The sequence below is a fragment of the Arachis hypogaea genome, chromosome 15 (assembly GCF_003086295.3).
Source record: "Arachis hypogaea cultivar Tifrunner chromosome 15, arahy.Tifrunner.gnm2.J5K5, whole genome shotgun sequence".
Classification (NCBI taxonomy): Eukaryota; Viridiplantae; Streptophyta; class Magnoliopsida; order Fabales; family Fabaceae; genus Arachis; species Arachis hypogaea.
Genome location: NC_092050.1, coordinates 114,970,189 through 114,983,838, shown reverse-complemented (window position 1 = coordinate 114,983,838; position 13,650 = coordinate 114,970,189). Strand labels below are relative to the sequence as shown.

Genomic DNA, 13,650 nt, shown 5'->3' with positions numbered 1-13,650 from the left:
ACACATTAATATCGCGGATTAATAATAAATTGGCATTGTAAAATATTTAAATCGAAATACGACAATGTATGATCTGAATATTTCTTAATTTAAAGGTTTCTAACTAATACGCTGGAAATTTCTTTTATCATTGAATTGCGGTGCCAAACTATATCGCTTAAAAAGGAATACCTATTTTTTTTTTTTGGGTGACTGGAAAGAAAAAAAAAACAACCAAGGAAAAACAAACAAGAAACTGCTTAAAAAAGAAAAGGAAATACCTATTTAAATTAACTTCATAAAAAACAAATAAAACCAAACAGTTGCACCTGCAATGCTTAGAAGACAGTACAACTGCGAAAAAAATGCCTAAATACTTGGTAAGAATTTACACCATAATGTCTTCAAAAGAAAAGAATGAAACAAAGAAGCTGAGACTAAATGAGTCACCAACAAAAGATTCTTTTTTAAAAAGGAACGAAGGTAAACTTATATGGGACAAATGATAGATATTATCCCTAATTTATGTCAAAACTCCAGAACTACGTTATGAATGAAGTCATGCTTAAAGGTTGTCAAGTATACTTAGCCATTGTGTCAATCTCACCAACCATAATTAGCCACTTGCTTATATCATCAACTTAGCCTCTTTTTTGACAAAGATTTTCTTCTTGAAATGATCTCAGCTGCCCAATTTTTCCCTATTTCAGTCTGAAACTTTCCTGAAGGCCAAACATGTGCAGAGACTAAGGAAAAGTTTAAACAAAGAAGTTCCATTTCATTACTAGAGAATGTTTATTTAACTCTACCTGCAGTTGAAATGAAAAATTCATCCAAAACCTTCCCATGTTCTGCCAAAAAAATACAGAAGAATTTTAGCATTAAACAGCACATCATGACTACTCAGTAAGTAAGGTCAAACTTGATTTAGGGAAACATTATCAGCTCATCAAGAAGAAAATCAGTTGTTTAAAAATTCCAAATAAGGTTTTGAAATGGTTTCAATTCAATATAGGAGAAAATGGATCTATCCATAACTTACCCGTTTCATATTCCAGTGCTTGTAGAATCATTTCAACCTGATCAGAATTCAAAGAAGCAAGGGAAAGCAATTATAAAGAAACCACAAGATCTCAATTGACAGTTCCAACTCCAGACATGCATGTTGTGATAACATAAAGGGAAAACACACTATCTTGCATAAACTTTTTCCTACATAAATTTAAACAACAAACACTTTAATCCCTTGAATTTTTTAATATTGATATATGAAATTGTTATTAATAACTTGAAATTGATCATGGATGGATCATGGTTATCTTGATAATCGTTGATGCCAAAGTTTCATCACGATTAAACAGAGTACACCGCCTTGTTAAGTACCTAAGTAAAACGGGGAACTAGGCCTTAAAAGCTAACTATTAATGGGGAAAGACTACTTTCCTTAAATCCAACATTAACATCCAACGCTACTCAATGTGGGACTTTGAACATCTCATAATACCTGAGTCCCTAAAAATACATCAGCAGTAGGCAGTTGGCTATCAGCTACCAGTATCCAGTATTCATCCCAATCTAGCCTCTAAGTAGCCCCTTCTGTGCTGCCAACAACCAGGTTCTGATACCAACGTTAAGCACCTCAAGAAAATGGGAGAAACACCCTAAAAGCTATCTTTTAAGGGTGAAGAATCACTCTTCTTAAATACAACATCAAGCATCATATGCTACTCAATAGAGGATTTGGGCACCCCATAATACCCAAGTTCCCCTAACAACCTTTATCACGAGTGTATGTGTTCAAAGTTCAAACTATTCAACACATTCGTCATTATTCATTTTCCTTAATCACTCAAGTTGCAAGAGGATTTATAACAGAACTGAAACAAGTAAATGAAACCATTAATCTGGACCATAAAGTTGTACAAGAAAATTTTATGTAGGTGTAACCGTGTAAGAAAATCCAAGAGGTGAAATTTTTTTTAAAAAAATACATTTTTCTTGGATAAAATCGAATGCAGTACAGGCTAATTAAGACACAATAAATGTAGATCTCATGCTTAGTGGACTTAGAAGGCGACATTTAGTTTACTTGCTTTATTCAGGATTAGACTGCAAAAAATTTTCAATCAATTTTTTAAGTTTTAAATATAATGCTTCTAGGTATTAGACATCTTTGATGGTCTATACAAATACGCATGTGACTAAAGCATTAGCAGGATCTTTCGTTATACATGACTTTTTGTCTCAAACGTGTGTTGTGTTTCTCAGAAAATATATCTGAGTTATAGTGGCACTGAATGTCACTACTAAGCAGCAATATAGTGACTAGAAGTTGGGATTATCTATAGAGAAGTTAATTGAAAAAGTGTTCCAGAAATTTTGTACTGATAAAGCTAAAGTGTAATCATGCCTTTGGCTTTGAACTTCAGATCTAGCACAGTAGATAAGCTAATTATAATTAATAAAATGAGTGAAAGCAGTGATTTCCTTTTCTTTTTTATGAAAAATCTTTAGTAGGATGCCTCTACTCTTATTTATTTTTTTGAGAAATCCTTAGTAGGATACCTCTACTCTATTCCTAAACACTATTTTTAGAATCAGGAAGCTAGCTATTTGTGTGTTTCTAGACATAGATCTGACTGGGGTTATTGATTCTAGAGAGTCTATCACTTGTGCTATATAGTTGAAAATATTTTCCAAACACCTACAAGCAATGTTCTAAAAGCCGAACCAAAATTCGAACTAGTGAAGCTAAAGGTTTAAAGGTTCAACTCCGATATAATAAAATAATATATCAATGTATAAAATATATATTTTTTAGAAAAAAAATTCCTTTTATGTATTATTATTTTGAACCAGTTAACTGCCAAAAACCAAGTTAGTTCAACCAGTTTACCAATTTCTTTTACTGGTTTTTTCAGTTTTTGACCAATTCACGTGCAACCAGTTTTTACCCCGAACTGGACCAGTCTAGTGGCAAGTTCCCGGTAAACCAGGTCAAACTGGCCAGTTCGATCTGGTTCTCAAAACTATGCCTACAAGCTGCTGGGTTGAGACACATCAATGATTATATATCTAAGAAGTCTCCTCCCACAATTAACATTTTTAGGCTTGATGCATGGATAATGCGCATGTCCATCTTATCTTGTGACTGTAATCCTTAATTTGAAAGAACTGGGACAACATGGATCGAATTCTCACCTTTTTTGTCATAAATTTCTGATACCATATCAGCAAACAATCTCTCCCAAAAGCTTAAGCTGATGGGTAGAGGTACTTGTATAGTTTTACTATATCCAAAGGCTACAACAAAACCATCTTACTAGGTTATATTGACTATATGGGCCAAAAGCACCATTGCACCCTCTCATAGATCATGTCAATTTTGTACACTCCATTTATGCTTAAATTATGTTAATTAAAATCTCAACATATTAAACTCGTGCTTTCCCACATTTCCTCACAAAAGAATTTACTAGTAATGTAACTCATAAAAGTCACTGCTGATCTTTGCATAATTCCCCATATGCTGAAATCGATGTTCACAAAACTATATGCATTTAAAGTTATTGTATTTAAGTGCATTTCCAAGGATCTATGTAGCGAGAAGGCTTTTCTGTATAAGATAGCATATGTGTACCTTGTCAAAATCTTTTACAAGATTAGCCTCTTTAGAGGAATTGTTTTCATACTCTTCCCAAAGTTCTTTGATCTCCTCAGCTGCAAATTAAGAAAGGTGCCATCTAAGTAAAACTTTGTTTCATGATTTGGAAAGTTTAGTGTAAATCTACAAGAAAATATAATTTGCAATTACCCCTCATCCCTCCACCAAGAAGTTCACACATCTCACTCAAAGCTGCCTTCTCCCTTTTGCTCTTTTCAGCCTTGGGCACCCCATCAGATGGTGTTATATCTCCTACAATAGCTATTGAATGCAAAAATGAATTTAGATTACAAAGTAATATAAAAAAGTAGACTAGACTTAAGCCCTTTTCCTTTTATCTTTCTTTATAGAAGATACTTATGGATAAAGAATGTGCTCACTGCCACTTACAAAAGCAATAAAGTCACAAATCAGATGAGTCAAATATTCCAATAATTTTTTACGGACTTTTGCTTGCCAAGTACAAATTAGCTTTTGCAAATATTTATTCAAAACATTCCAGTTGGGAGTTTCATCTTGCTTATTCTTTGATTCATATAGTCAATATGTACGACTAATTAACAATTTATCAAGCGACATTCACTAACATGTCTTTGATCCACTGATTATTATTAAGCTGGAGAAGTGAATCTTATAAAGGACAAAACTAACTAAGATCAAACATGCTTTGTGTCAGAACTTTCTGGTCACATGAAAGAACCATCAACACATCTTCTAAAAGTTGTGCTGCAGTGGAATTTTCAATTGTTGCAGCTTAGAAGGACAAGCAATAAGTCCGCCGCAAGTCATTTGAAAATGATTTTGCAAATTTTTTATTCTATCCAAAACAACTAGCAAATCAACCTGTGTAAAACTTTCCATCAATACTTATTATCAAACAGCAAAAATTATTCTGTCAGAAGGCATTAGAGAGATACCTTCTGCAATATCATGCACAAGTGCTATCTTGATACATCTGCACAACACAAAGAATGCATAGAGAAAATCAGGCGGACATAACCCAAAAGCAAGTCCAGAAATATGAATAACATGAACAGAGGCAAGAAAGCTAAGTAAATTACTACAATGATGATGAATACTGAGACAAGGAAGTCTCAGTAAAAAAATCGATGAGGTGGATATAAATACACTGACTCATACTATTAGATACCTACAATTTAGAGAGTAAAAAAAGGTCCCCTTTTTTTGGATTAGGGCCTAAGCTAGGTTATAAAAATTTCATTTTATAGAAATCTCAAGATCCCAACTATAAAAGAATCTCATTTATCTGTGACAACAGTAGTAAACTCACATCTTCAAGATAACAAAGACAGAGAGGCTAGATTGAAGAAGTTTGAAACAGGCAGCTCATCATCCAGCCAGAGTTTAACTCCATATTGAAGCAGCAAGCAGTTTTCTTATTAGTGAAATTATGCTAATTAGTGGACCATCTAATTTTTTTAAGTTGATATTTATAAGATGCACCTGATCTAAAGTAACTTTCTCGCCCTAACAAAACTTTTGAATGTGTGCCACATCAAGTGTTATGATATATAATTCAAGCCAAGCAACCTCAAAATAGTAGGATCATCATACTTCCATTAATCACGGAATCTAAAGATGTATGTATTACCCCCCAAAACAGGATAGCAGCTTACCATAACAACTGAACAGAATGAACCCAAACAAAAATAAGAAGAAAACAAATTTGAATAATAGCAAAATTCAATTTGAAACCTTTCTCTATTCAATCCAGGTACATCGGCAGCAATCAGTGCCATCAAAGCCATTCGATACATATGGTCAGCAATCGATTCAGCACTCTTTATCCCATGATTAATCCATCCTTTCCGCTTTGTGGTCTATGAGGAACATATGCATGGCAAGAAATGACTACATTATTAGTGAATCACTGTTGTAGAACCACAGTTTACATCTTCAAAATATTTTTATATACCTATGGTAGCATCATCTCCAAATGACTAGTTAAATTTACAAAAGCATTCAATAAAATTAATCTGCTGCTCCTTTGCATTAAAGTAAATAAAACAGTGAGATATATATCTGATCACATTTTCTGAAAAATGGTTCCATAGCCCACCAGAATCATAAAGATAGCCAATTTCAACCTATGTAATAACATATCTAGCATCCAACCCAAAATATAATACTGAATTACAATTACAATATCTTATCTTATATACCTATACATATGAAAAAATTTACTGGTAAAATATATTCCCATGTATGGGATTCCCACAAAAACCCGAGTCTACGGTAACACAATTCATTATCAATTGAATAAAATTATAAAAAAGAAAGGGTCAAATTGGGATTTTTTAGGATCATATGTTTTCTCCACACTGCTTCACTTTATTCTAAGAAATTATGATTTTCAAAGACAGAGAGAAGATGACAGAACAAAATAAACCGATTAAACCATAAAGTAAGGGGAAAAGGAAAAAAGAGAAAACTGCGATTTCTTACATGAAGGGTTTGAGTGATGAACTCTTTCCTTCCATTACCTTAAGGCGATGGCAGAGGGTGAGAAAATCGATCACGGAAGAAGCGGAGGAAGAGGATAACCCGACGGAGGTAACTGAGTTATCTAAGCTGACCCGCCTCTTGGGTCCACCAACAGGACCATCCCTATCGGGTGCCTGGGCCCGAACCGATACGAGCCTGAGGCTCGGAGCGCTGAGGCGCGGAGCGTCGCCGAAGAAGCCGGGCTTTGAATTGGGCGCTCCGAGAACGGAACGAGACGAAGAAGAAGAAGGCAAAGAGGAGAATGGCATGCAGCAACAAGATGCTGAATTAATCGCCATTTCCTATAAAAATTTGCGAAATTGGAGGCACTCTTCTGTTTCCGCTTAAAAATTAAGTTTTGATGAGAGAGAGAGAGAGAGAGAAAAAAAGGAAAGGGGGGGGGGGGGGGGGGAGTGTGTATTGGGAGTATTGTCAGCGTTTCGATTGGTCCGTCGTGGATGGTGGTTGCCACTTTCCGTTTGTTTTTCCGACTAGGTTTCGGAATTGTGTTTGGGTTGGATAGGTCGGATCACATTTAGGCTACGTTCGGTTGAAAGAAAAGAAACAGAACAAAAAAAATGAAATAGAAAGAAAAAAAAAAAAAGAAAATGAGTGAATTTTTATTTTAGTTTACATGTGTTTGGATGAAAAAAATAAATAAAAAAAAAATATTATAAAAAAATTATTTTATTTTTGTATCATAAAATATATTAAAAAAATAAAGAAATAATATTAGAAGTATAGAGAGAAAAAAATTGGTAAGTCTCACCAATTTTTTTCATCCTTTTTTTTTAATTTTTTTTCTTAATTAAACAATAGAAAATAATTATTTTTTTTAATTTTTTTTCTCTTTTTTTTTTTTCATTTTCCCTTCAAACAAACATAGTATTAGAGGTGGAAAAAGGTTAAGCGGCCTTTGGCCTGGTTTAGTCTGTCCTGTTATAAAAGTTTTATTATGTTAATAGGTTAGGTCAGACTCACTAATTAGTCTTATTAGTCTGTCAGGCTTATTAATACATAATTATATATATAAATAATTTTTTTATTATTAACAAAATTATGAGATGTTTTAAATTTATTATATTTAATTATAAATAGTTTTGTATATTTTAAATACTTTAAAATTTAAAATTTTTTGTAAATATTAAATATGAGATATTAAATATAAATATGTTTATTAAAAATAAATTTTTTAAATAATATTTTTATTTTTGTAAAAAAAAATATTAGACCTATTAACAGGTTTCAGGCTAGGCCAGACGAATAACAGGGCAGGCTTAATACTTTAAAAAAAGCCTATAGCAGGTGATGCGTGAGCATCTTTCTATCTTTTCCTAGTGAATTTGCATTTAAATTGTTGAGTTTAATCAATAATTAATTATCTTTTAGCCACTATGGATACTACTTTGAGTCTTGTGCGATTCTGTTTATTTTAGGTAGCATTTGGTTGGATATGATGGAGCTTCCGCAGAAAAAGAGAAAAATGCTATATAGGGTAGAAATGCTTAGAGGATGGAGAGGAAGCTTGCACAAATGGAAGGAGCACAAGAATTAAAGGAGATGGCAGCGAGGAGCGACACATGTGCGTACCTGACGCGTGCGCGTACCTGACGCGTGCGCGTACCTGACGCGTACGCGTGACACGCGAAGAAGACCATCGACGCCTAAGCGTGACTAACGCGTACGCGTGACAAGCGCGAAGTGCAGAAAACGCTGATTAATTAATTCTGATTTAAAACTTTATTTTTATTTTAAAATAGAAAAAGATATTATTTTAGCATTAGAAGATAGATTTTAAATTAATTAGGATTAGATATTAAAGGGGATTGGAATTATTTTACAGGGGATTCCACCTCTACTAAAATACATTTTATCAGAATCCTTATTTTTCTCTCTGAAACATGAGCAACTAAACCTCCACTATTAAGGTTAGGAGCTCTGTCTATTATATAGATTGATACTATTATTTTTTTTAATTTTAATTCATGTACTGATTTATAATTCAAGAATTGTTTTCGTTATTTATCTTATGAATTTGGGTGGAACGGAAGTATGACCCTCTTTCTAATTGAGTTCTTGTATAACTTGGAAAAGCTCTTTACTTGAACAACAACTTAAAAACAATTTCTCCTAAATTCTAATTATCTGGACTTAACGGGATACGTAACATATAATCCTTTTATATCTGGATAATTAGGATTTTTGTGGCATAATAACTAGAATTAAACTTCACCCTTGATGAGCGGATAATTTATACGCTTTTTGGCATTGTTTTTAGTATGTTTTTAGTAGGATCTAGTTACTTTTAGGGATGTTTTCATTAGTTTTTATGTTAAATTTACATTTCTGGACTTTACTATGAGTTTGTGTGTTTTTCTGTGATTTCAGATATTTTCTGGCTGAAATTGAGGGACTTGAGCAGAAATCAGATTCAGAGGTTGAAGAAGGACTGCTGATGCTGTTGGATTCTGACCTCCCTGCACTCAAAGTAGATTTTCTGGAGCTACAGAACTCGAAATGGCGCGCTTCTAATTGCGTTGGAAAGTAGACATCCAGGGCTTTTCAGAAATATATAATAGTCCATACTTTGGCCAAGAATAGATGACGTAAACTGGCGTTCAACGCCAGCTTTCTACCTAAATCTGGCATCCAGCGCCAGAAAAGGATCCAAAACCAGAGTTGAACGCCAGAAATGGATCAAAACCTGGCGTTCAACTCCACAAATGGCCTCTGCATGTGCAACACTTAAAGCTCAGCCCAAGTACACACCAAGTGGGCCCCGGAAGTGGATTTATGCATCAATTACTTACTCATGTAAACCCTAGTAGCTAGTTTATTATAAATAGGATCTTTTACTATTGTATTAGGCATCTTTAATCAGTTGTATGCTATCTTAGATCACGTTTTGGGGGCTGGCCATCTCGACCATGCCTGGACCTTCACTTATGTATTCTCATACGGTAGAGTTTCTACACTCCATAGATTAAGGTGTGGAGCTCTGCTGTTCCTCAAAGATTAATGCAAAGTACTTCTGTTTTCTATTCAATTCATCTTATTTCGCTTCTAAGATATCCATTCGCACCCAAGAACGTGATGAAGGTGATGATTATGTGTGATGCTCATCACCATTCTCCCCTATGAACACGTGCCTGACAAATACTTCCGTTCTACATGAAATAAGCTAGAATGAATATCTCTTAGATCTCCTAACCAGAATCTTCGTGGCGTAAGCTAGAATGATGGCGGCATTCAAGAGAATCCGGAAAGTCTAAACCTTGTCTGTGGTATTCCGAGTAGGATTCAATGATTGAATGACTGTGACGAGCTTCAAACTCGCGATTGTTGGGTGTTAGTGACAGACGCAAAAGGAGGGTGAATCCTATTCCAGCATGATCGAGAACCGACAGATGATTAGCCGTGCTGTGACAGAGCATGTGAGCATATTTTTCACTGAGAGGAGGGGATGTAGCCACTGACAACGGTGATGCCCTTGCATAAAGCCAGCCATGGAAAGGAGTAAGACTGATTGGATGAAGATAGCAGGAAAGCAGAGGTTCAGAGGAACGAAAGCATCTCCATTCGCTTATCTGAAATTCCTACCAATGATTTACATAAGTACCTCTATCCCTATTCTATTATTTATTATTCGAAAACACCATTATCAATTTATATCTGCCTAACTGAGATTTACAAGGTGACCATAGCTTGCTTCATACCAACAATCTCCGTGGGATTCGACCCTTACTCACGTAAGGTATTACTCGGACGACCCAGTGCACTTGCTGGTTAGTTGTATCGAAGTTGTGAACCATGGTATTGGCACCATGTTCTTGGCGCCATTGCCAGGGAAAGAAAGAGCCATGAATTTTATATAATCAAAGTGTAATCACGATTGCGCGTACCAAGTTGCTCACGTTGCCAGGGATTGTTTGAGCCTGGACATCACAATTTCGTGCACCAAGTTTTTGGCGCCGTTGCCGGGGATTGTTCGAGTTTGGACAACTGACGGTTCATCCTGTTGCTCATATTAGGTAATTTTCTTTTTGTTTTATTTTCAAAAATCTTTCAAAAAAATATTTCAAAATTTTCTCATCTGTTTTTGAAAAATTTTTTTTTATAATTTTATTCAAAATTTTTAAAGAATGAATTCTAGTGTTTCATGAAGCATGTGAAGCCTGGCTGGCTGTAAAGCCATGTCTAAATTTATTTGGACTGAGGCAGCAATTTGTTATCAAGAGCAAGCTAGTTGTTGCTAATCCACCTGCTGCTGTTCCTGATTTACATGCTAAAGCTTGGTTGGCCATTGGCCTTGTCTAGTGTTTTGGACTGGAGCTTTCATTGAAAAGCTTGGCTGGCTAGTGAGCCATGTCTAATTCCTGGACTGAAGCTTTAGACTAAGAATGCAAGATTCCTGGAATTCATGTTAAAAATTTTGGAATCCTTATTTTTTTTTCTTTTTCATATAATTTTCGAAAAAAAAATCCAAAAAATTAGAAAATCATAAAAATCAAAAACATTTTTTGTGTTTCTTGTTTGAGTCTTGAGTCATATCATAAGTTTGGTGTCATTTGCATGTACATCTTGCATTTTTCGAAAATATCATGCATTCATAGTGTTCTTCATGATCTTCAAGTTGTTCTTGGTAAGTCTTCTTGTTTGATCTTGATGTTTTCATGTTTTGCATCTTTAGTTGTTTTTCATGTGCATTTTTCATTTGTTAGAGTCTAAACATGAAAGATTTCTAAGTTTGATGTCTTACATGTTTTCTTTGCATTAAAAATTTTTCAAAAATGTGTTCTTGATGTTCATCATGATCTTCATAATGTTCTTGGTGTTCATCTTGACATTCATAGCATTATTGCATGCAGTCATTGTTTTGATCTAAAAATTTCATGCATTGCATAATTTTCATGTTTTTCATAAAAATTTCAAAAATAAAAAAAAATATCTTTCCCTTTTTCTCTCATCAAATTCGAAAATTTGAGTTGACTTTTTCAAAAATTTTTAAAATCAAGTTGTTTCTTATGAGTCAAATCAAATTTTCAATTTGAAAATCTTATCTTTTTCAAAATCTTTTTCAAAAATCAAATCTTTTTCAAAATTCTTAGTTATTTTCGAAAATTCCAAAAATATTTTTCAAAAATCTTTTTTCTATTTTTATATCAAATTTTCGAAAATAACATGATCAATTAATGTTTTGATTCAAAAATTTGACGTTTGTTACTTGCTTGTTAAGAAAGATTCAAACTTTAAGTTCTAGAATCATATCTTGTGATTTCTTATGAATCAAGTCATTAATTGAGATTTTAAAAATCAAATCTTTTTCAAAACTAATTTCTAAAATATCTTCATATCTTACCTTTTTCAAAAATATGATTTCAAAATATCTTTTCTAACCTCCTAACTTCTTATCTTTTCAAAATTTGTTTCAACTAACTAACTAACTTTTTGTTGGTTTCTTAACTTTTTCAAAACCACCTAACTAACTCTCTCTCTAATTTTCGAAAATATCTTTCCTCTTTTTCAAAAATTTCTTTTTAATTAACTAATTATTCTTATTTTTATTTTTGATTTTAAAAATTTTCGAAAAAATACTAACATTTTTCAAAAACCATTTTCGAAAATCACTAACTCTTTTTCAAAAATTATTTTCGAAAATTCCTTCTCTCTCATCTTATTCTATTTATTTATTCATCTACTAACATCTCATCTCACATCTCAACCCTCCTCACAGTTGTGTTTCTTCCATTATATTACATTCTTTGTCTCCCCCTCTTCTTCTATTCACACAGGGATCCCTATACTGTGGTATAAAGGATCCATATTATTATTATTATTTTTTCTGTGCCCTCTTCTTTGTCATATGAGCAAGAGCAAGGACAAGAATATTCTTGTTGAAGCAGATCCAGAACCTGAAAGGACTCTGAAGAGAAAATTAAGAGAAGCTAAATTACAACAATCCAGAGATAACCTTTCAGAAATTTTCGAACAGGAAGAGGAGATGGCAGCCAAAAATAATAATAATGTAAGGAAGATGCTTGGTGACTTTACTGCACCTAATTCCAATCTACATGGAAGAAGCATCTCCATTCCTGCCATTGGAGCAAACAACTTTGAGCTGAAACCTCAATTAGTTTCTCTGATGCAGCAGAACTGCAAGTTTCATGGACTTCCATCTGAAGATCCTTTTCAGTTCTTAACTGAATTCTTGCAGATATGTGATACTGTTAAGACTAATGGAGTAGATCCTGAAGTCTACAGGCTCATGCTTTTCCCTTTTGCTGTAAGAGACAGAGCTAGATTATGGTTGGATTCTCAACCCAAAGACAGCCTGAACTCTTGAGATAAGCTGGTCACGGCTTTCTTAGCCAAGTACTTTCCTCCTCAAAAGCTGAGTAAGCTTAGAGCTGATGTTCAAACCTTCAGACAGAAAGAAGGTGAATCCCTCTATGAAGCTTGGGAAAGATACAAACAGTTGACCAAAAAGTGTCCTTCTGACATGCTTTCAGAATGGACCATCCTGGATATATTCTATGATGGTTTATCTGAGCTATCAAAGATGTCACTGGATACTTCTGCAGGTGGATCCATTCACCTAAAGAAAACGCCTGCAGAAGCTCAAGAACTCATTGACATGGTTGCTAATAACCAGTTCATGTACACTTCTGAAAGGAATCCTGTGAGTAATGGGACGCCTATGAAGAAGGGAGTTCTTGAAGTTGATACTCTGAATGCCATATTGGCTCAGAATAAACTATTGACTCAACAAGTCAATATGATCTCTCAGAGTCTGCATGGAATGCAAGTTGCATCCAACAGTACTCAAGAGGCTTCTTATGAAGAAGAAGCTTATGATCCTGAGAACTCTGCAATAGCAGAGGTGAATTACTTAGGTGAACCTTATGGAAACACCTATAACTCATCATGGAGAAATCATCCAAATTTCTCATGGAAGGATCAAAAGCCTCAACAAGGCTTTAATAATGGTGGAAGAAACATGTTTAACAATAATAAACCTTTTCCATCATCCACTCAGCAACAGACAGAGAACTCTGAACAAAATGCTTCTAATTTAGCAAATCTAGTCTCTGATCTATCCAAGGCCACTGTGAGCTTCATGAATGAAACAAGGTCTTCCATCAGAAATTTGGAAGCACAAGTGGGCCAGCTGAGTAAAAGGATCACTGAAATTCCTCCCAGTACTCTCCCAAGCAATACAGAAGAGAACCCAAAAGGAGAGTGCAAGGCCATTGACATAAGCACCATGGCCGAACCTACAAGGGGAGTGGAGAACGCAAATCCCAAGGAGGAAGACCTCTTGGGACGTCCAGTGATCAATAAGGAGCTTCCCTCTGAGGAACCAAAGGACTCTGAGGCTCATCTAGAGACCATAGAGATTCCATTGAACCTCCTTATGCCCTTCATGAGCTCTGATGAGTATTCCTCTTCTGAAGAGAATGAGGATGTTACTGAAGAGCAAACTGACAAGTTTCTTGGTGCAA

At 34.5% G+C, this 13,650-nt stretch overlaps 1 protein-coding gene and 1 non-coding gene across 2 annotated transcripts; both read right to left on the bottom strand.

The window, feature by feature from the left end:
- Positions 1 to 239: 239 nt before the first annotated feature.
- On the bottom strand, positions 240 to 6,780 carry LOC112750494 (uncharacterized). The gene is made up of 8 exons (XM_025799240.3): positions 6,148 to 6,780; positions 5,360 to 5,484; positions 4,561 to 4,598; positions 3,794 to 3,904; positions 3,620 to 3,699; positions 1,022 to 1,058; positions 789 to 830; positions 240 to 701 (listed from the first exon to the last, which is right to left on the bottom strand). The coding sequence occupies exons 1-8, from the start codon at positions 6,445 to 6,447 to the stop codon at positions 616 to 618; spliced, it is 819 nt and encodes a 272-aa protein (XP_025655025.1). The 5' UTR covers positions 6,448 to 6,780; the 3' UTR covers positions 240 to 615.
- Positions 6,781 to 12,545: 5,765 nt separating this feature from the next.
- Positions 12,546 to 12,653, bottom strand: LOC112752529 (small nucleolar RNA R71). Its single transcript, XR_003176961.1, has one exon. It is a non-coding gene; the product is annotated as a small nucleolar RNA R71 (small nucleolar RNA).
- Positions 12,654 to 13,650: the final 997 nt, after the last annotated feature.